General features: G+C 43.7%; 1 protein-coding gene across 3 annotated transcripts in view; it reads right to left on the bottom strand.

The window, feature by feature from the left end:
- The window catches only part of LOC142585952 (large proline-rich protein BAG6), a 238,728-nt gene that overhangs the window by 183,175 nt on the left and 32,780 nt on the right, over positions 1-22,773 (bottom strand). For all 3 annotated transcript variants that reach the window (XM_075697086.1, XM_075697094.1, XM_075697101.1), the window contains exons 6-8: positions 18,923-18,994; positions 16,599-16,727; positions 8,376-8,486 (exon numbers count right to left, since the gene is read on the bottom strand). In XM_075697086.1, the coding sequence (XP_075553201.1) occupies positions 8,376-8,486; positions 16,599-16,727; positions 18,923-18,994 (312 nt within the window). The remainder of the gene's footprint in view (positions 1-8,375; positions 8,487-16,598; positions 16,728-18,922; positions 18,995-22,773) is intronic.

Here is a 22,773-nt window from a genome sequence, read left to right as displayed (position 1 = left end):
GAGCGCTGACTGTGTTCGTGGCTGTTTTTCTTTGAGTATAGCCCGTCTTTGAGTGCACAGATTTACCCAATACAACGTTAGTTTCATCACTCGCAGTTTTGCTGCTTTCTTCACCCCTCACTACTACATGACAATACTTTTCATTCTTCAATGGGCAGGTCATGCTGAAAAAAATAGCACCTTTGAACGCCACCTTAGAGGCCAACTGTGATAAAATGTCATATCGTAAAATTTGTTACAAATAGATAGTGGAGGCCAAATAAGCAATCCTGCCAAACTTATAGCATAAGGCTAGTACTAATTGCAGTGTTTAAATTAGAAGAATAAGTAGCCCTTTAGAAGGTGATGCAAGCTGCTGGAAATATGCAGTGAAATATGGATGTAGTGTAAACCTCGGAACGTCACCCATGGCCAGATGCAGTTGCCCAGGTGCATCAGTAAGAGGAGCTCGCACTAGTTATAACAGCTTACATTACTTTAAAGGCCATATTTTCCTGCTAGGGGAGCAAACAGCACTGTGTCACCAGCAAGAAATTCAAGTAATCAACCTGCCAAGTCTTTTAAGGCAGATGTTCAGATATATCTACAGGGCCTGCCATTACTGAAGCACATTCTTCATCAATGTTAGAACATTGTGCATGTGCAACAACACATGCCTTACCAACAACATGAAGATGCACAAGAGCAGGTCAGAGAGGTGCTCGAGTTCTACATGATTCCAGCAAGTGAGAAGCCCGATCAGCTCACACAGTGGCTACAGCTTCTCCGATTGGCTTATATTGCCAATATTTACCAAGGCAAAATTTGACAGTGCCCAGGGGTGCTATTCTGGACATTGACAAATTCATCATCTTGTCACTTGATGGGTTAACATGAAGGCTATGCCATCTCTCATTGGCTCAAAACATCAACATGGTGGAATTTGAGTGTCCAGAATAACACCCCCCGAATAGAACCCTGTGCCTAAACCATAGGATAATCTAAGCCAAGTCACTAAGTTGCCAAAGCTACATTTGAAGTTAGTCATGTGCGAACCACTGTGCCACATATGCAGTGCTCTCCTTTACTGGTCTTGGGTTACTTCTCTGGCTGTTGTTATGAATTTTAGGCACTCAGAATCCTCACACAGCTTCAAAAAGCGCAAACTTGTGGGGATCAGGGTGCCTTCCCATGCCTCATCCCCCAGCTCGTATGCAGTGCTCAGCTAGATTTCCGGGAACCACCACCCCTGGCTAGCGCGTTGGAGCTAATTGGCTAGTGCGTCATAAGCACCATGACTGTCATACTGTGTTGCATGTTCAGTTAATAAACCCATGTTTGTCAGCGATCCCATTCCGAAGCCTTCTCTGCGCCATGTCAGAGGGTCTATGAACCCTGCCATAGTGCCTTTGTGCACTGCAAAGTGGAGGAGTGTCATGCACTTTCCTGACCGCCGCTCGTAGGGTAAGCGTCGTGCAAACTCATCTGCTTAAACTCCAATCTTGATGCCTGCGCCGACAAGGGTAGCACTGAATCAAAGGAAGTACAGTAATACCCCTGTCACACTAGACATTCAAATGTCATTAGATTCGAATGACATTTGATGCAACGAATTCCATTCGACCCGTGGTGGTGCTACCCAGGAAAAATTGATGTTATTCGGTCAGGATATCAATGGCGATCATTGCAAAAAAATTGGTGAGAAAAATAGAACAAGCATTGTGTAGAATGTCTGCAAAATCAATCTATTTTAATATAAATATGGGGCATCGCTCCACTGAAATAACAAGCATATAAAACTTCTAATTCCAGAATGTCTGGCCGCTATAAGGCAAAACAAGACTCGGTAGCTTAGTAGCCATACCCGACAAATTGCAGACAAACATGACTGACATGGCAGTGCTGAACAACGATGCTCAGTTGCAGTAGGTGAAGTGGTTAGTTGTTGCTTGCTTTGCATTGCGAGCAATGCATACTGATCTGAGGAAGAGGTTCGATCATTAAATAGACGCAGGTGCCATTTGAGATGCTGAAAACGCGTGCATAGAGGCGCCTAATAGTTTACAGCATAGAGTTTTCTACAATATAATACAGGGAGCTCTGGTGCTGTAGTTGTTGACTCACCATGGGAATGATGGGAAGTACATGGATTTGTCTGATCTTCATGTCTGTGGATTCATGTGTTCTTATGGCTTTTTATATTACGGTAGTGAAAGCTCGTCAATTCGACTTCCATTAATTCGGAAAATTGGATAATTTGACCTTCGCGTCTGGTCCCTACAATTATATGTATAGGAGTCTACGGGACGAAACTCTCGTTAATTCGGACGGATTCCAGCCCACCTCGGATAATTCGGACGATTTCGGGCAGCCACCGAGGCTCGAAAACGAAAATACGGCATACGCAGCACAAAAGTGATACCCAAACGCACCATCGCCATTGACATCAAGTAATAAACTTGGCCAATCCAATCCAATTGGCTCGACTTGTGGCTGGATGGGCGCTTTTCCTTGTTTTTGCATGTGTCAGCATTATCGACGGGGCCATTTTGTCGCTTTGTTGCTGTCGGTGCACTACATCCTTGCACGCTGTTTTGCTGAGGACCGCTGGATTTAGCGCAGCTCAGTTATTGAACTTTATTGGTGCTTTTCTGTTGAGCGCCCGTGTCACAACATTCTCCGCCAATTTCAATGCCGGCGAAGTGGCCGAAATACGAGGCCAAGGACTTGGCTACCAAAGTGGAAATTTTGCGGGCCCTGAAGGACGGGCTCTCTCGACAAGAAGCCATTAAGAAGCATGACGTGAAAAGAAGCACCTTGAGTATGTATGTGAAAAATGAAGAACATATTCTTCAGGCGTTCGAAAGCGAGAAGTTCCGAGCGTCACGAAAGCATCTGTGAACAGCAACTCATCCAGAGTTGGAAGAGGCTTAGCTTCGGTGGGTGGTCGACTTGCGTAATGCAAACCTGCCATTGAGTGGACCCCTCATCATGGCGCAAGTGAGAGGTTTGCACTGATGATGCATATCGATACATTCAAAGCATCGGAAGGGTGGTGTGCGCGCTTCAGAGAGTGACATGGCCTCATTTTTAAGACTGCAGTAAAGGAGGTGCTGTCAACGAAGACGTTGTCAACAACTGGAAGAACACTCAGCTGCTCGAACACATCGCTGCCTATGATCCAAATGATATATTTAATGTTGATGAAACAGCACTTTTCTTTAAGGCTTTGCCAGACAAGACTGTGACCATGAAAGGAGGTCCGTGCATCGGAGGCAAAAGATGCAAGGAACGCGTCACCACTCTTTTAGCCGCCAGCATGACAGGAACAGAGCGCTTGCTGCTTGTCCTCATTGGAAAGGCACAAAAAGCCACGGTGCTTTAAGAACATGCCTGCTCTTCCGGTGGAATACCGAGCGAACAGAAAGGCCTGGATGACGTCGGAAATTTTTCGAGGCTGGATGCAGAAGTTAGACCGACAGTTTTCCGCAAAGAACCGCAAAGTGTTAATAGTGCTGGACAATTGTAGTGCGCAGAATAGTGCCACCGGACTGGACAACATAGAAGTTGTTTTCTTGCCGCCGAACACTACATCGGCCCTCCAACTGATAGACCAAGGCATAATTCAATATGTCAAAACCAAATACCGCAGGCGCGTGCTGGAACGTATGCTCCTGTGCCATGAAGTCGGCAAGCAGTACGACATGAATTTTTTGAGCGCAGTCAACATTCTTGCCTATGTTTGGCACAACACGCCCGCGCACGTCGTCGCCAACTGTTTTAGACACAGTGGCTTCGGTGTGCGTGAGCCTGGCAATGATGCAGTGGCCAAAGTGTCGCTAGACGACAATGGAGATGACTGTGAGGATTTCAGAGGAGTTCTGCTGGATGCGGTGACACTCGCTGATTACGTCAGCATTGATGATGGCGTTGTTACAGCCAGCTCTCTTACCGATGAGAAAATTGTCAGGGACGTGCTGCACGGCGAAGATTCTGAGGAGGAAGAGGAGCCGCGGGAGGAGCAGCCTCGGCCCCCTCGCACTGTGAAGGAAGCCACGGAGGCCCTCGCTGTGTCGAAATAATTTTGTTGGGACACTACAGACAGCGTGCGAGCTGTTAAGCACCTGGAAGGACTTTGAAAAATAGTATCAGCACGGGTTTCTGCGCGAAAGCAGACGAGCATCCTCGATTACTTTGCGCAGTAAAGGTATTTGATGAAAATCATGCATTTATTGTTTTTGCTGTCCGCTCGATAATTCGAACATTCGGTTAATTTGGACATAACTTACGGTCCCTAGAAGTCCAAATTAACGATCTTTTACTGCATATAAATCTTATTGTCATAAATTTCAGCGCAATCTATGCCCTTTGAAGTGCAGAAGACGCCGCGAACACGCACAATTGCTATTAATTGCAATGACTGAGCTTGTCCAGGTGGCCAAATCGAAATGCGCCAAGCGTCTCAAGGCACTGGCATGCCCGCGATAAATTCGTAAGGACATTTCACATCACTTGTCGATGCATGTGTCTGATGTAATGGTTTCAACAATAGGTTTCTGTGCTAGAGTTCCCGTGTTCAAATCCTGCTGTCGGACAATTGTAATAATGTTTATTCATTTATTTATTACGCAGTATATTGTTGAAAATGAAGAGTTTACAAAGTGATGAAGCTGTTTGAAGCCAGAAGGACGATGTTTAGGCAAATCCATGTACTTCCCATAATCCCCATGCTGGTTCAATCACTCCCATTGCAGCTCCCGTAGACACTAGTGCCAGAGTTCCTTCTAGTAATTATTCTATGAAATTCTATGGTTTACAGTATGGCCGACTAGCAAAGCGAAGGCCGCCAGACGCCACTGAGGTGGAGAGTAAAAACACTTTGTGACAGCTGGCCCTAAAGCTTTTCTCGAGTTAAAATGATAGATTCCTTAAACCACACAAAATTAACTACCTCTTTGCATGAGTGTTTCTGAAATTACGAATGCTCAATGTCAAATTTTGCCTTGTCTCTGGGAGTAAAGTATACATTCGCTTTGAGTTTCTCGAACTCATTCGACTGCAGAAGTAATTCGATTCTAATGGCATTAAATATCGCTTTGTAGCAACCGAATAATGTCATTCGATGCTAATGCCATTAAAACGTCCAATGTGACAGGGGTATTAAACCTCGATATAACGAACTTCAATATAATGAAATTCTCAATATTCCAAAGTATTTAACCTTTTTTAACCTCTTGTCCATAGAACACCGTGTATTAGGAACATCAATATAACGAAGTGCGCTTGTATGCGATTTCAATATAACGAAATTTCACTGCCGCTACAAACTAATACCGAGAGAATAAATGGAATGGTCAAAGGATTAAATCACAAGCAGCTGTTCACAAAACCACCTCTAAAATCACACAATGCTGCATGACAAGAGCGACCACTGAAGTGGAGCCGCATTATCTTCCGCATAAAGATCAACTGCAATAAGATCCTATCAGACGCCGTGTGCTGTGTGCTTTAGGTGCGAGTGAAAGTGTGCAAGAGTGAGACAAGAAAGATGGTGGCTTCGGTAGTGCTGCCTTCCCGTGCGAGCAAAAATAAAGAGGGGAGGGAAGCGACTTCACAGTAAGACAAACAAGCTGTGTGTGTGAGGGGAGGGGGGCATTTTGGCCGTAGCTGCACATGGCTGTAAGCACAGCTGAGCGCATACGCAGCCACACACTCTGCTTTAGAAGTAATCTGTCGGGTGTGCAAAGAGTGGGCATGGCAAAACGGCATGGCAAAACGGCATGGCAAAACAGCGTGGCAAAACGGCGTCACATAATGTAAGCTATCTTCCTGCGCGTTTTTAGTATTGGAGGTTGCGTAATATGGAGTTTCGGTGAACCATTGGAGCGAGAGGCAGACGAAGCATTCGCTCTCTGCTAACGGAGCTTTTAATGATAGCATCGTCCCAGTGTGGGTGACGCTATCAGCCGCTTGGGTGGATTACACACGGAAGCCTGGCTGGCTTCGCTTAATCCGTAGCGCCAATGTGAAGGTATCGTTGATGTGGCATGAAGCAATATCATTTGTCGCCGGCTCCCAAATTCATCAAAAGGAATAGTTTTTTCATTCAAATTTGCTTTTTTCGATTGTACTTGTGGCACCAGTACTCCAACTGGTAATTCAGAAAATTCTGCCGTCTCTTCTCATGTAAGAAAAATTGAACAGCGACTGTATTTACTTGCATATAATGTCAAATTTCAACACAACGATATTCCGACATAACAAAGTGAATTGCCGATTTTACCGACTTCGTTATATTGAGGTTTAACAGTAACAGAAAATGACTTGAAAAGAAATACTGAAGCATGGCCGACTTCTGTTCAAGTTGAGTGGGAATGGAGATCTGGCTCATGCATTGACCGCATTTGTAGCGAAAGCAATACAATGGTTGAAGTATAGAATGACCTAGTCTCATGCAAGCGTATGTGTGCACAGCAATACATTTGACGAGCCCTTTTCTTTTTTAGAGCAAAGATCTTAGGCGCCTGTTCCTGCAGCTAGCGTCGGCAGCCCTCACCATTCTTGGCAGAACCGGGCAAACCAGCACAGCAAAGGATCAAAGAGGGAACACAGAGCGCAGCGGAGAATGAAAGATGGCGATAGGGGAGGGAGTGCAAGGAGGAAAGCGGAGGAGGGTATGGTGAACGCGTGAGAAGAAAAGCACAGTGCCACACAAGACAGGCTCTGCGGCGACGATGGCTACAAGACGGCGCCAGAGTATCTTGCATTGTCTGTTCTCCGATGACGCCACCGATACCATATACTGAAACAAAGCGCTACATGAGCGTACATGAGTGGAGGCCTGTGTGCGATAGCTGCTGTGAATCGCACCCACACATCACCCACGTGCTGCCTCTCGCAACCTCCCGATTAGCAAGGCAGTCGCACCACACTTTGCTCCTTTTGAAACATGCTGCACGAAACAGACTGTCTGCGCCAGCCAATACATCGCGAAATGAAAACACATATAGAGCTCCACACAAATTTCACATTAGGGAGTATTGTAATCGATGGTGATTTTTTTGGAGGGCAATACTTAATAAATGACACTTATTCTTACTTTCTGGTAAATTCGGTACTTCAAATTTCCTACTTATTTGGAGATTAAAAATTTTAAAAATTAAATTATGGTGTTTTACATGCGAAAACCACTATCTGATTATGAGGCACGCCATAGTGGGACTTCGAAAATTTTGACCATCTAAGGTTCTTTAACATGCACCTAAATCTAAGTACATAGGTGTTTTCGCATTTCGCCTCCATCAAAATACGGCCGCCACGGCGGATCTATTCAGACATTTAGGCGGTTCACGTTGAGACCGAATTTTAGGTTGGCGACTTACTAGTTCCAGAAAAAATATTGTGAATGATGTGCTAAAGTACCTTATACATTTGTTCTCGTAAAAACTAGCTGCTGCGGTTGCTTTTTGATGCTTAACACTTGTAGCAACAGTGCTAAGAGGGTGTATGAAATAATGCTGCACCCTCTACACAGTATTCTCAGTAAATGAAACTTCTCTTGGAATGTATTTCTCTGTGGTCCGTCCCTTGAAGTTCCAATTAGCAAGATTCTACTGTAGAAAATATAGAGCAAACAACAAGAGACGAGAAAAAAACATAATATGAGCGCAGCTCATATTATACTCCTTGTCAATATAGAATACCAATTCGCCCAGCATTCAGGACTTCTAATTCTACAGTAATGATCTTTAATACATCTTTAGGGAAAATGTGAAAAGCTTTCCATTGTTCTCTCAAAACCCACTTTGACAGCTGCAAGCGCTCCTTTTTCTCTTAAGATGCATAATGAGTAAAGTAACTTATATGCCTTTCCCTGTGCAGAAAGAAAAATGAACACATTTATTTATTTATTTATTTGACGAGCCCTTTTCTTTTTTAGAGCAAAGATCTTAGGCACCTGTTCCTGCAGCTAGTGTCGGCTGCAGCTAGCGTTATGCATATACTATTCAAACTTGTGAGTAAATCATTCCCATTTTGAATTATGCTCAATTACAAAACAATTGAACAGCAACTTCAGTTTTCATCTCTCTTGTGTCCCACCCGTTAATCGCAAAATTAATCAACACTCAGACAGCGACTACTGTTTAGCTTAATATAAAAGTTGGCAGGCTGTCATTAACATGCGCCTATTTATTACGCAATTAACAGCTACTTAAGCTCAAGAAGCCAGCTTAGCTGTGAAAACTAGTCTCAAACGAATAACAAGTAGGTGTTCCCTCTGTTGCTAGCACTGTAAATGCTTACGGTCCCTTTTATTACAACACAACTGAAGAGTTGCCGTTATGCACAAGGTACTATGAAAACTACAATGTAATGGAGGAGAAAAGTGCAGTTACTGGTGCCGTATCATTCCCATTGGTGTCAACCATTTGGACATCCACTTCAACTCGTTCTCCAAGATCCATTCCTTCAACATCAGGGGCTGGTGTAGTCTGCTGACCTTGGTTCTGCAAGCCAAACATACAGCCCAAATAGCGTAAATACCCTGGAAATTTAGCTACCAGATCTTCAGTCTAGAGAAGTAAACCTTACGGATTAAATTCAAATATCACACCTGGAAAGAAACAACCAATGAACTGAAAGTCCAACTTTAATTTTTTTGCAAGGTAACTTTTGTCTCTCCAAAGTGGTCACAACAGCAAATACAGTCGCCGACCGATTTTCCGGACTCCGAAAATTCGGACATGCCCGATTATTCGGTCAGCCTCGCGGCACCGTCATTCTCCCCATAGACCATAATGTATAACAACTGCCGAAAGTTCGGACACCTTGCAACCTCTCGTCTGATTTTTCGGACACTCCTTGAGTCGGTCGAGAGCACCATGCACCGACTCTGACCGCCGGTGCATGGTTCGACTTGCTGAACGCCATTTTTGTTTTGAACGGAGCTTCCTTGCTGCCCCACGAAGAAGCGCTACTGGAAATCCCCGCTCATCATCATCGTTTCTGCCTGGTTAGATAGAGTGGCTCTGCAGCAGTTCCGGTTTCAGCTTAGTAAGCCATGTCAAGACAATCCAGCAGCTGATTTGTTTCTTCGCTGACGCTGCGAGCAGGCCGCTTTTTCGTTTGTGCGACCGGTGTCGGTACGGTGGTGTTTGCTTTGTGTGCTGTGTCGAGGTTTCGGTGAGCCAACGCGGCATACGTAAACATCGCGTCAAAGGTCTAATGGCGCCGACAGTGCCCGCGCAAACTGCGCTGGGGAATGCCTGCAAGCGGGTGCCGGGAGGCAACTTGTCGCCTTCCGATGTGCTCCCTACTGACGCGGAAAATGTTCTGCCGAGACCTGCGCAGTGGTTGCATTGCGATTCCGGACACCGTCTCATTTGACAGTTTCATCGGTGCTGACACTGCTGTATTGAAATGCGCAGAACTCGACGACGGCAAGATCATTCGTCAGGTTTCTGCTGCACCGCCGGACGATGACTCTGAGTACCATGTGCTATGCTGCCGTCGCATGCGGAGCGTGTATGTACAAGTAGTGACTGTGCTTTCAGCCGCTAATAGTGACCGTACGACCCTCTCCGAGATTCAGGCTTATCTGATTGCGCGTAAACGGAACAGCGTGCAACGGCGTATTCACGATTTCTTCCAAGCGTACTGCCGAGCCCGAATAAGTGCGTGGAAATAAAGGATTTCTTTTTTTTTTCTTAATCTGCTTTTTCGGACACCTGTTTATTCAGACATTTTCGCAGTCCCCGTGAGGTCCGAATAAACGGTCGGCGACTGTACTGTGGAAAACTTCGTAATGTGGACTGCTTGTAAATTAGAGACCAAACTGGTTTACACACTATACTACCAACAATCACCACAGACAGCTTCAAGTTTTTGTTTTTTTTTTCAAAGGTTATATCTACCTAGTGTCCAGCAAAATTTGCAGTACAGTAGAGCCTCAAAGGACTGGATAAATATTATATTTATTCAATTATAAGATGGTCACGATTAGAAGATAACTGTGCAGTTGGGGGACCTGAGAAAAATAACTAGTATGCACATTAATATAAAGCCGTATAGAGTAGCCAAATGATTAATCAAACTTGGTGGGGATAGCCTGAAATACTGAATGTAATCGAAAGCCCCAGGAATAATCGGTACGGGCTATTAGTGAATTTCGTCTTGAGGTGAGACTTCAACCAACTGTGAATTTCGCCTTATGTGTGGCTTCATGGCATGCAGCATGCACTGCTGTAAAGCAGCACATAAGGCGAAATTCGCATATAACCTGCACCCTGCCTTTACTGTTAAATTTTTTGTACTCTCAGTATGGTACAACCTCACCTGCCAAGGTTTATTAGGTGCTATGACTTGCGCTGCCATCTAATAAGTGCCGGAAATGTGGCAGTTCTGCCGATATATTGAAACTAACAATCAATCAGCCCCACATATAAGGTGGGAGGTGACTTCCGAGGCTAAGGGCTCCGGGAAGAAAACCTTATATATTCAAATAAATACGGTATCTTCTAATTAAAGGGCCCCTCAGAGGTCTGGCCATTTTGAACTGACAAGTGCAGTGCATACAATGTGCGCTAACGATCATGCCTGCAAAGTATTACACAGTACTGCAAAAGCAACTGAAATTTCAAGTCAAAGGCCGTGGGCCCCTCTCTTTGCGGGTGCCACGCTGCCAGCCGGATAGTCGACGTCATTCGCACAAGGCACCTACATCATTCGCAGTGCTGTGAAGTCACTCACAGTGGCACGTGACTGAGAATTATTCACAGCAACAGCAGTTATTTGTTTGATCTGTTGCTTCAATAGACAAATTTACATTTAGAAAAACTGAGGAATCCATTTTGCAGAAGCAGCCAGACAAGAACACTGGTGTTCTCATGCACAGCTCGCAACATTGTGCACAAGACAGTCACCGGAAGTCTGCCGTGCAGAAAAAATGAGAGGAAAAAGAAAAGGCAGGAATCGTGACGTAGCAAAATCCTCCAAATGCAATATGGGAGAATGCAGGAAAGGAATTTAACTTCTGGAGGCTAGACAGGGGCAAGTGGCACGAGTGTATGTTGGCCGTGAAGCTCGCCGGCTGAAATCATGGGCTCACAACCCCTTCAATCATTTCTATCACTACTAATATTGAACTAATTTGAAAAATTGTTGCAGTATAACGATCCTCAGAGGGTACGTCACAACTTCAAGCGTACAACCAAATTTGCTATGAGGCCTGGGGAGGAGCCCTTAAACAGGAACTCCATTTACTGATAAAGAGGTGCAACACTATACAGCGTGTCCCAGCTAACATGGACCAAGATTTTGATTAAAAACTATGCGTTCTTCAGAACAGAAATCGCGTGGATGTTGTTAGTGTTTATGTAAACTTACAGTAACAACTTTTTGCTCGTCTTTGTTTGAGTAATCAGCCGAGATAAATTAACTATTTAAATATAGCTTGAAGCGTTCAGGCGTCAATAGGAAAGTTGTGGAGCTTCACAAATATTGCCCAACACAGGTACTTCCAATGAGATACTTAGCATGGCCGTTTTTATTTGGGAAAAACGAAAGCCTGCGGAGTATAAAAAATACCATGTGACAGCGCACTCTGTGCGCCCGAATGCGCCGCAATTACAGCGCTCTCATGAGCGATTTGTAAAAACATTGCCAGCGCCTGCCTTCCCTTCACTTACGAGAAAGGGCTTCAACCTTTGCTCGGCTCTGACATTACCGGCAGCGGCTGGCGCCTGTCGCCGAAGAATGCGCCCTCATCAGCCGTTTATTCCGATATGACGAGAAGAGCAATTCTTGTTCCAGCGTTCAAGTCGATGCGGAACAGAAAAAGTACACACAAAACATGCATCATACATCTGGAACCTGTGCGAGAGAGCATCATTTGTTACAACGCTGCTTTTCTTCCAAGTTGTGCCAGCGGCTAGATGCGTGTGAGATCGGCTGTCTATTACTGTCATGCCGCGCAACCTTTTCGAAGAATTTGTTTGCAGTGCCTAAAGCATGCCGTACTCAAGTGAGCAGAAGGCGAGCATGGTCTTAGCCTTGGGAGCGGCATGGCGCGACAAGAGGAAAGCTGCCAAGGGATACCGGAATTGGCAATGTGGGGGAAGACCTAGCGTGAACAGAATTATGAGGAGTTACTTGATGCTAAAAGAAACAGGTAGCTTTAAGAAGACGTGACACAGAAAGGGGACCATCAGTGAAGAGGGTGAAGGAGACATCTTGGCTTTCATGACTGTAAACCCTCATTCCAGCATGTGTGATGAGAGTTGTGAGGTCGAAATTTCAAAGTCTTCAGTGTCAAGAGTTCTTAGCAAGGCTGAAATGCATCCATATCACCTCCAACTGCATCAAAAGCTGCAAGAAAGACTTTCAATTACTTTCAATGGCGGCTTGATTTCTCAAATTGGATCCTTGTGAACAGTGACGAAACACGGGATTTTGTTGACAAAGTGCTCTGGACAGATGAGGCAACCTTCTCCAGAAATTCTCAAGTCAACATCCATAATGCGCATTACTGGAGCGATACGAACCCGAATTGGGTGGCGCAGACCAGATACCAGTACCAATGGTCATTCAGTCTGTGGTGCAGCATCTTTGACGGAAGAATAAATGGCCCCACATTTTTTTTTTACCACATGCTCACTGCTCAGCGGCACGTGAACGACATCTTGGAAGGCCGGGTCAAAGATTTTCACTGGGGTCTTCCTCTTCAGTTTTTAAAGCGAACTTGGTATCAGCACGACGGTGCACCAGCTCACAGCAGCAGCCTTGCCCGAGCCTGGCTTGACGAAGCCTTCAAACGCCAGTGGGTCGGCCGGCATGGACCAGTGGCATGGCCTGCAAGGCCACCGGACTTGACACCTCTTGACTTCTTGTGGGGACATGTGAAAGACTGAGTGTACCGCAAACCTACAACTACACCATAAGTGCTAAAGGCAGAGATTGCTGAGGCCTGCAGCAAGATACCGTCTTGCGTCATCAAAAAAGCTCCATCGGACGTGCTGAAAAGGTGCCAATACTGCATAATGGCAGAGGGAAACTTGTTTGAACACTCTTTAGACAGACATCACAGCAAAATCTCTACAACCGTTATCCATGAAAAGAGCCTTCTGTGTGGAACTTTTGTACGACATGGAAAAGGCCCGTAACAAATATGAAATTACAAATTCTCTGCTGACAAGGAATGGACTGGAAGCCAAAAAGCAACCTTCCGTGTCAGTTTGCAATTCTTCCTTTTGTGACAACCAGCGTAATTCACACGACATTATCAAGCTTGTTATATTGCGCGTTTGCTTGTTGGGCTCTTGCTCCCAAATTCGATCTCAAGAGCTTGTCATTTTTCCTCCGCATGCATTCTGCTAGCATGAGAGTGCAATTACCGCAGAAACGGGAGCCGCGCTGTATTTAAACTGCTGCCCGAACCCACTGGCATTTATCTCGGAGCCAAGCACAACGCGAAGCTCTGTCGTGGGCAGCACAAAAGGCGCGAAGCGAGCAACATTTTTTACACGGTTTAGAGCGCTGTTATCGTGGCGCATTCGGGCGCACAGAGCGCGCTGTCACGTGGTATTTTTAGAACTCCGCGGGCTTTTCTTTTTCCCGAATAAAAATGGCCACGCTAGGTCTATCTCGTTGGAAGTGCCTGGGTTGGGCAATATTTGTGGAGCTTCACAACTTTCCTATTGACGGCTGAACGTTTCAAGCCATATTTAAAAAGTTAAATCATTTAGCTCGGCTAATTGCTCAAAAAAAGAGGAGCAAAAAAATGGTATTGTAAGTTTAGATAAGCGCTAACAACATCCGTGCGATTTCTGTTCTGAAGAACGCATAGGTTTTTTTACAATCTTGGTCCAAGTTAGCTGGGACACCCTGTATATGTCAAACAACCTCTTAACACTGTTAGATATGTTAAGCATAAAGAATTAAATAAAGCAGCACATTTGTCCTGTGGTTTGAGTGAGGTTGACGGCTACTGGATTGACTAGGCTTCGCTAGTTTCGGTTTTGAGGAGGCACCAGCAAAGTATCAAAACAAAAGCAGAGCTCTTGCTGCTCTTGTTGGTGGGAAAATAGCACACGATCTTGCAGGGGAGCCCAAATTACTGTGCGATGTGCTGTAAAGCGTCCAAAATTTCATTTGTCTTTATTTTGGTCGTCTATGAGGCAAGTGGCAGTGCCACGAAGCTGTCCAGGTTTGTACATGCAATGCATTAGAAATCTAACAAATTTTTGCCTGCTTGAGCCTTTGCCATCGCTTTTTAAGGATTGCTTCCTGAATAGAAGACAGGTGATGCAAAAGATATAATCTACCTTCGTTACAATGGACCCACGTACAACAGACTTTCGGATATAACAGACCATAATCCAGCCTTAGTTAGTTCTACCTAATTTATTAATGCAACGAAGTTCGCTTTTAAAGGAGCGCCTTACAATGGACTATCGGGTACAGTGGACGAAATTAGCGTCATTTTTTTTTCAAAATCGGACACATAAAACATACTTTTGCCATGTCGACATGGGCTGACAACTGACTTGCGAGGGTCAGACGACTATCACGCGCGCGAGGCAGCAAGGCAGGGCAAAAATGCGCCGTCTTCTTTCCCGTGTGGGGCACAGGGGGAGGGGAGGCAAGGGAGGGGGGTTCTACTCCAGCGGCTGCTCACGCAGGCGCCATATCTTGAAAGCGATCTGCGATGTGGACAAAGCGTGTGCTCGCACAGGTGCCGTATCTTGAAAGCGAAAAAATTAAATTACGGGGTTTTACCTGCCAAAACCACGATCTGATTATGCGGCACGCCGTAGTGGGGGACTCCGGAGATTTGGACTACCTAGGGTTCTTCAACGTGCACCTAAATCTAAGTACCCCCCTCCCCCCCTACATGGGAGTTTCTGCATTTCGCCCCTATCGAAATGCAGCCGCTGTGGCCGAGATTCAATCCAGAGACCTCGTGCTTCGCAGCCCAACACCTTGAAAGCGATCTGCAATGTGATCAAAGTGTGCAGTCGCACACGGACCTCATCTTCAAAGCGATCTGTGATGTAGACAAAGTAAGTGAACCCAGGGCCAGTAGCTTCCTATGCACTGCGCTTTCCACGTTTAGTTTGCGTTGAAGCTTGAGACAGCATAAAGGTCAGTTCGCTGGCTGCTGCTGCTGTGCTTATCTTGCTTAATTGGCTATCGCAATTGACACTTGACGTTTCAGGCGAAACTACTTTTGTTTGTTTTTTTACTTTGAATGTTCGTCACTCACTCTTTGCAATAAAGTTGTTAGACATCGCGACCAAAGTTTTGGAAGTGAGGCGTTTCGGATATTACGAACTTCGGATAAAACGGACATTTTTTGTCGGATTATCAGGATCCGTTGCAACGAGAGTTAACTGTATCTCAGATCTTGCCGCTTCCTGAAAAACTCTGTAGAGCTTGCTTCTGCGGTTTTGTTTAAAGAGAGTTGCAAAACTTTTTATTCTGATCAACAAAAGTCTTTTTCCATTACCTAAATGCAAAACCAACCAATATAGAGCTGCTGGGGAGGTATTCTGTAAGTGCCCACCTAGTGGACTGTCTGTTTCGGCCGCTGCTGATTGGCTAAGGCCGCTCGTCTCCTCCTCTCTCGTAGAGCTGCATCCAATCAACAGCGGCCGAAATGGACAGTCCACTAGGTGGACTATTACAGAATACCCCCTGTTCTGATAAAGCGGCAATTCTGTTTAAGCGATTTACATTTACAGAGATTTCACTGTATTTTGTGGAATGTTTAGGGTCTGTCAGAAAAACATTAAGTGAACGGTAAAGAATAAGGAAGCCAAGGGTGAAAGGAATCAGTTGCATACAAGCCATGTATAAACGTATAAAAAACGTATAAACCAGCTCATTGCAGTATGTTACTTACTAGTTGTTCTATAATTCCACTATCATACACCTACCAATACTGCCATTTTATTGCGTTTCTTTCGGTATTCGCACATCCACGCTGACACTTCATACCACATAACTGCTGCACAGTGTATCTTTGTGACATGAGCGAGTTAAGATGAATTTCAATAGTATCTTAACATTAAATTGCCACATTGCAACTACCTCGCTAAATGGGTGTATCAGCACAATTATCAGTACAATTATCAAAAAGATTTTAGCACTTCAAGATTCCCAGAGTTTGGGTGTTCTTTTTTCTTGTCTCCAAGTAAATTTTCAAGCAGTAAGCCTTGATTAACAATACCCTAGAATTGTGTTACTGCCCAGAAGTGTAAGTGCCCCCAAGGAAATGTGAGCACTTAAGTTTTGACACTCACGTTAATGACAGAGTAAAACTAGACAAAAAGACATTCCCATTTCATTCTGTGTCAGCAGTGAAAGTGAATTCTGTGCAATATGAGAGTGCAATTTCCAAGTTAGTGAGCAATCGGCTTCATAGTGTCAAAGGTAGGCATATTAAGTGGTAATTAGCACATTGCACACATTCACACATGGGAAATTCTTGTGACAAAAAGTCAATGCATTAAAGAAAGAGAAGCTAGCATCTCTTATCTACACACAATACAGCATTACTTGTATGCAACTTTGTCCCAATTGCATTGATAACTTTTTACACTTTCAACAGAAACGTTTACCTCAAGAGCAGCAATCACACGAGTTGCTTTCTGCACCATTGTTTGAGCCTGGTTGAGACGCAACTGGGCTTCACTCTGCATGGGGACCTGACCCAAGTTAATGTGCACATCCACAGAAGAACCATCTTCCTGCATCAAAAGTAAACAAGACAGGTAAGCACAGGTAAGCCTCAGACAACTTATAGTATTAATCATCAAAACTTTCTCGCAGTGAAAAATAAGCCTAACGCATGAATTTCAACATGCATTAAGCAGAAAGCCACATATGCAAATAAATGTGTTTCCCAGAGTTTATTTAGAGTTATTTCCAGACAAATATTGTTCATGAGAGCAACATAAATTTCTTTTGAAAAATAAAGCCCCTTCATTACAGCTATATCTTTTTTTGTGCCTCAAAGTCCAAGGGGATTGTTTAACCCTCTGAGGGTCGATTTTTTTCGCCATATGTGACCGCCCAGGGTCGATTTTTTTTACTGCAGAATCCAATGCTTCTTAGGAACTTATTTTGAAAAAAATTTACGGTAATTTTTCTAGGGTGACCGTAAAGTGAGAAAGAAATATTTTGAATTGGTATATATGTACTCTTCATTCATGAATAACAACAATAAAAAAGAAAATAAACTTATAAGAATTAAAAATTTTATGCATCATTATACACATAGTTCAAGGCTTTGAAAATGCGCACACAAGAGTATTTCGCAACTCTCACCTGTTCCTGCTCTTACACTAATATTTACATCCATAGTGTAATCGAACTGCGTAGGTGCGCGCACTCAAGAAAACTGTGTGGTTGTATGCTCGTCAAAAAAGCCAAATATGTGACAAACTTCCACTAATCTTCACCTTATCGCCAACCAGAGGCAATTAGTTTTCGCGAGTGTCAAAAAAAAAAAAGGAAACGGAAACGCATGCACGGCGGCATCCTTCCTGTGCGCACCCTTGTGAGCACTAAACAAGCGAGAAACAAGCGGTTTCCCTTTGAGCGATTAGTAACGAGATAGCCATCAGTTTTGCAAGCGCAAGAAGCCGAAACCACCAACAGGACAAAACCCAAACCACTGCCCGCCCGCTCGTGTGCCAATGCGCGAGCTGTAGTATATAGACGCACGGGAGCAAACTAGCTCTAAAACAAACCACGCAACGAAAACCGAGAGAGGGAGGCACGCGAAAAAAATTCCCTGTATTCCCACATAGTGGCAGCACATGATAGAAAAGAAAAAGTTAGAAAATTGGCACACTTTTTAAATGTACAGACGGCGCCGAAAATATACGGCATCAACCATTTTTGGACTTGTTCACGACGCCGTATATTTAAGTCATTGATTCTCAAAGGGTTAAAAGTATCACAATTAACTTAAGCAGGATGCCACTGTGTCCTAATAATGCATACAAATGTGTTTGTTTTCTATCCAATCAAAACGCAATACCGAATCGTGGGAAAACATGGGGAAGGCAGGACATGAAAATTCAGGACCATGAGCAAAACAAGAACAAGCTGAAAGCAGGAGCCAACATTTCGACAAGTGGACTTATCTTCTTCAAGGCCTTGAAGAAGACAAGTCCACTTGTCGAAATGTTGGCTCCTGCTTTCACCTTGTTCTCGTTTAGCTCAATACCAAATCGTGTCACACATGGGTGTTCAGTGCACTAAAATTAAAAACAATTAATTATTCGCATCTACTGCAAGAGCATACTTGTGGTAGCAAGGTACACATACTACATACAAGATACAGTAGCGACTAAAAAGGTACAATATAGTGGTTTTCTGTGAAAGATTCTTTACCCATGTTTCTAAGCCATCAGTTACTGTTTTTTCGATAACGTCAAACAGGATGAGCACTGCTGCCGCTAGGGAAACACGAGATGGATAACATTTCGTTTGTTGCCAGTGCTATATAGCTGTACTGTCCATTCATTTCATGGTGCTCACTACTGCCTACATAAATGTTTGTGCGCTGTGCGCGTTTCTTTCATCTTTTATCATAAACCTGCAGTACCATGCCAATTTGCATTTTAAGATTCTTTCCATTTTTCTCTTGCCTTCTCTGGTGTCTGGTTGCTCAAAGCGATCAACTCTCAAGTTGGATAGATGCCCAAGTCTTGCAGAACCTCTACAAAGCCTTTGTGGCCTTTGTTGAATCACAGTATGGCTACAGAAGTGGCCACCTCCACAGCAGTTCGTGAACCATGTTTTTTTTTTTTTGTGGTCACAGCAACCAAATTTCGCTGTGACAGCTGAACAATATCTACAGTTGATGCAATTAGAAGTTCAATGCAAGCTTGCATATCTAGCACAAAATAAACAGCAATAAGTGACTTCTCACCGAAGTTCTTGACATGACAGTGGCATTGCGGCCAATTTCTCCCATTCCAGATACCACATCCTGCACAATTTGCTGAAAATACAAACAATACACGAGATTCAGCATGTAGGCAATCAATCAAACAGCATTTCCATTAAAAAGTTATCATCCTCACAAAAGAAGACTATAAGAAGCAAGATTCCCCAAGGGGGTCATTCCGCACCAAACAGATGAAGTGTTGAGCTTCAGCATCTTCAATTGCCTTGGAAAAAAAATGGTTTGGGAAGGTTATTTCCAGAATTTTATGTGCCACTAAGGTACAGCACCACTAATGAAGCCATCAAATATGTGTTATTCAAAGTGCAACTACAAAACTTATCCAGGAGTTTTTGGAAGCACTAGCCTCATTCTCAAATTACATTTCAGAACAGATGACAAGCGCACGACAATGAGCGACTGCTCCTTTCCCCTAGACAATAACTGGTGGCTCAGTTCAATACATACACTTTGCGCACTTGATGGAGAATGACCCAAGAAAAAACAAAGAGAACTCATATGGGTGCGCAACTGCAATATAAAATAAGCATAACAGCATTTGCATGGAGTACTGTGCAGCAGTGCACATGTATTTTTCTTATTTATTATTAATTTAATAATACTGTCAGCCTAACACAAACAAGAATGCCTCACCTTCACCACCAATAATGGCACATGGGATTGCAGAAGTTTGCATGTTTGTGTGTTCGTGTGCATGCGTGTGTGTGTGTGATTAATAGAAATCGGGCCCCTCAGTTCACATTCTTCTCGTTTTTTTACATAACGACAGTCTCTAATCCAGCAACACTGATACCTTCAGATAGCATGTGTGCGTTTATTGACCAGTTGCGTTCACCCAAAGAGATCACATACTCATGACGCCTGCAGCAGAAAGGATGTTCTACATCCACCGCCCAGGTTTGCACATGGTGGCACTGGCTAACACTCCCAGGGTTAGTTCTAGTAGTAAAACGTAAGCACCCCTGAAAGTGGATGTGAAAAGGCCCCACGGTAGCTCAATTGGTAACAGCATCACGTGTGTAATGCGAAGATGTGGGATCATTCCCCACCTGCGGAAAGTTGTTTTTTCAACCATTTTCATTTCCAATAATTTATCATTTCTTTAATTAAATTAGTAAGTACAAGTAATGTCGCTTATCTTGTCCTTGTTCGTTGGCTTCTTATGATTAAAAAAATGGGGCCCCTCGGTTCCTTCTTGTTTAATATATATATATATATATATATATATATATATATATATATATATATATATATATATATATATATATATTCTTGTTTATTATAATATATATATATATATATATATATATATATATATATATATATATATTCTTGTTTATTATAATATATATATATATATATATATATATATATATATATATATATATATATCTATATACAGTCGAACCCGACTATATCAAACCCGTTTACATCGAATTATTCTATATATCAAACAATTTCTGGTCACGGTATAGTTACAATGAGTACATATAGCAAAAGTTACGCTTACATCGAACAAATATAGCAGCTACTCCCAATATACCGAACGTCAAGCAGCGGAAAAGTGCCCTCAAAAGTTGGCTTTCCCTTGTGGAAGCGGGGAAACCCGGCGGCGCGGCTCCATCCAACCGCTCTCCCTACCGTGATCACGCTGCCTCAGGCTATTCGGGCGAGCCGTCGACACTCCCCAGCAAAAAATGATCCTGGGCCGCCCGCAGCGCTTGCTCAGACAGCCAATCAGAGGCTCCTGTGCTCTCGCCGTGCAATATGGTGAAAGCGTGAGTTGTCTCGCTGCTTTTCTGGTTCATCGTGTTTGCGCTTTGTGGGCCTTCTCCAGCAGTGTTGCCGTTATGAAGCAGCAGAATTCGCCTTTCGTTGTGAAGCTCGAAATCATAAATCAGGTTGAATACAATGAGAAGTTGGATGTCCCCACAGCATGCAAGATTTCGAGGAGCACTCTCGGCACGATTAGGGCTAAAGCGGCCAGACTCACTACCAGGTGCCTATGGCGCCCGACGCGTACACACTGCCGTGTACGAGTGGTTCTTGATACGTGCCGGTTTACGCGTGCTCGGTGATGACTGTAAATTCTGATGAATGCGACGAAGCCGTAGGTGGTGTTGCGGAAGTTTGGAGCGAGCTGTTAGAATTTCCTAGTCATTCTAATCAACGGTGGACGAGTTTGTGAGTGCAGATGATGGTGTCGCAACCAGGGGGAGCTCGAAAACAAAGGCTACATCGCCGACATCGTACTGAGCACAAATGAAAGCGGGCACAATGAGGAAAGCAACAACGGTCCTTTGCCCGCATCCTTTGAAGTGATTGGTGCACTCGCATTAGTCCGGTGCTTCTGCGCGAATGCGGAAGGTTGCGGCCCCAACTGCTCAGACTTCTTAGACAATGTGGGGAAGTGCGTGCGTCGCAGGCAGCGAAATTGCCCAAGCAGAAGAAAATGCAGGACTAATTTATGCGGAACTAAGCTAGTTTTATCAATAAAGTGATTTTATAAATGGTATGTGCTTTTCTGACATCCAATTATTTAGCAGGCTTATATCGAATTATGCTCTATATCGAACTGATAGCCGTGTTTTTTTAGTTTGATATAGCCACGTTCGACTGTGTGTGTGTATATATATATATATATACATATATATATATACACACACACACACACACACACACACACACACACACACACACACACACACACACACACACACACACACACACACACACACACAAACACACACACACACACACATATATATACTGATCGACTGAAACTGCGAAGTTGTGCTTTTCATCTTTCTAAACAGGCTTGGCACACAAAAAATCTCAGTCACTATACATATATGAAGCTGCACATCAATGCAAATGATCCCAAATAAAACAATACATTGCTAAAGAAGAAAAAAGATGGCAGAAAAGTTTCTGTGGTACAGCAGACTTTCGTTAAGTTGACTCTGGTTAATTCAATTTATTGGTTAATCTGAGCTTGACCAAGGAAAGGCGCCAACCAGCGTCCATACATTTCGATGGGACGAAACTTTCAATATTTCAATCCTAAAATTAGCTTTCACTAGATAATTCGGACTTAGCTGATCATCACGCAGGTGCTCAACCCCAATGGTGGCCTAATTTGGCGACTCCCGTAGCGGCAGCACCCGTCTTGGCGATGCTTAGTGTACAGTGAACATATCAAACACACGTCATCTCACATTGAAAACGCGTATTTTTGGTCTACCCCAGGAAGATTTCAATCGATAACAGTAGCTTACAAATAATTACAACATTATTGGCCCGATTCTAATACAGACCTTTTTTTCCGAGAAACATCACCAGTCAACTGCCTGCATGGAGCAATTATGACACAAAAACAAAACCGCTTTTATGACATTTGTATGCTTTACCGCATAACAACTGTATTGCGCGAAGATGCCTTTAAAATCCGAGCAACGAAGTTAACTTTATGAATCCTGCCACCGTTGTGCAACACGTATTAGACCCTGGCCAGTTTTTCATGCTAAAAAATTGGGTACACATTAACTTTCTGCATTGTTTAGGAGCTTTAATGTCATTTCGATGTTGATTTTGTAGTTTCAACACATAGGAAGCGGGAGTGCGTTTGATTCGGGGACGTGTTAGAATCGGGGAAATAATGCCAAGTGAAACAACTATGTGTTTTGGCATTTGTTCTGCCTCCTGTCAAATGCAACTTTGTCATGACCATGTCATGATCATGGTATTGCTATGATCATGACAAAGAATATACTCCAGTTAGCCATATGCAGGAACATAGCCTTTTGTGTTTTTTG

The sequence above is a fragment of the Dermacentor variabilis genome, chromosome 1, assembly GCF_050947875.1.
Source record: "Dermacentor variabilis isolate Ectoservices chromosome 1, ASM5094787v1, whole genome shotgun sequence".
NCBI classification, from domain to species: domain Eukaryota; kingdom Metazoa; phylum Arthropoda; class Arachnida; order Ixodida; family Ixodidae; genus Dermacentor; species Dermacentor variabilis.
The sequence above is the reverse complement of the archived record's forward strand: the minus strand, read 5'-3'. Positions and strand labels throughout refer to the sequence as shown.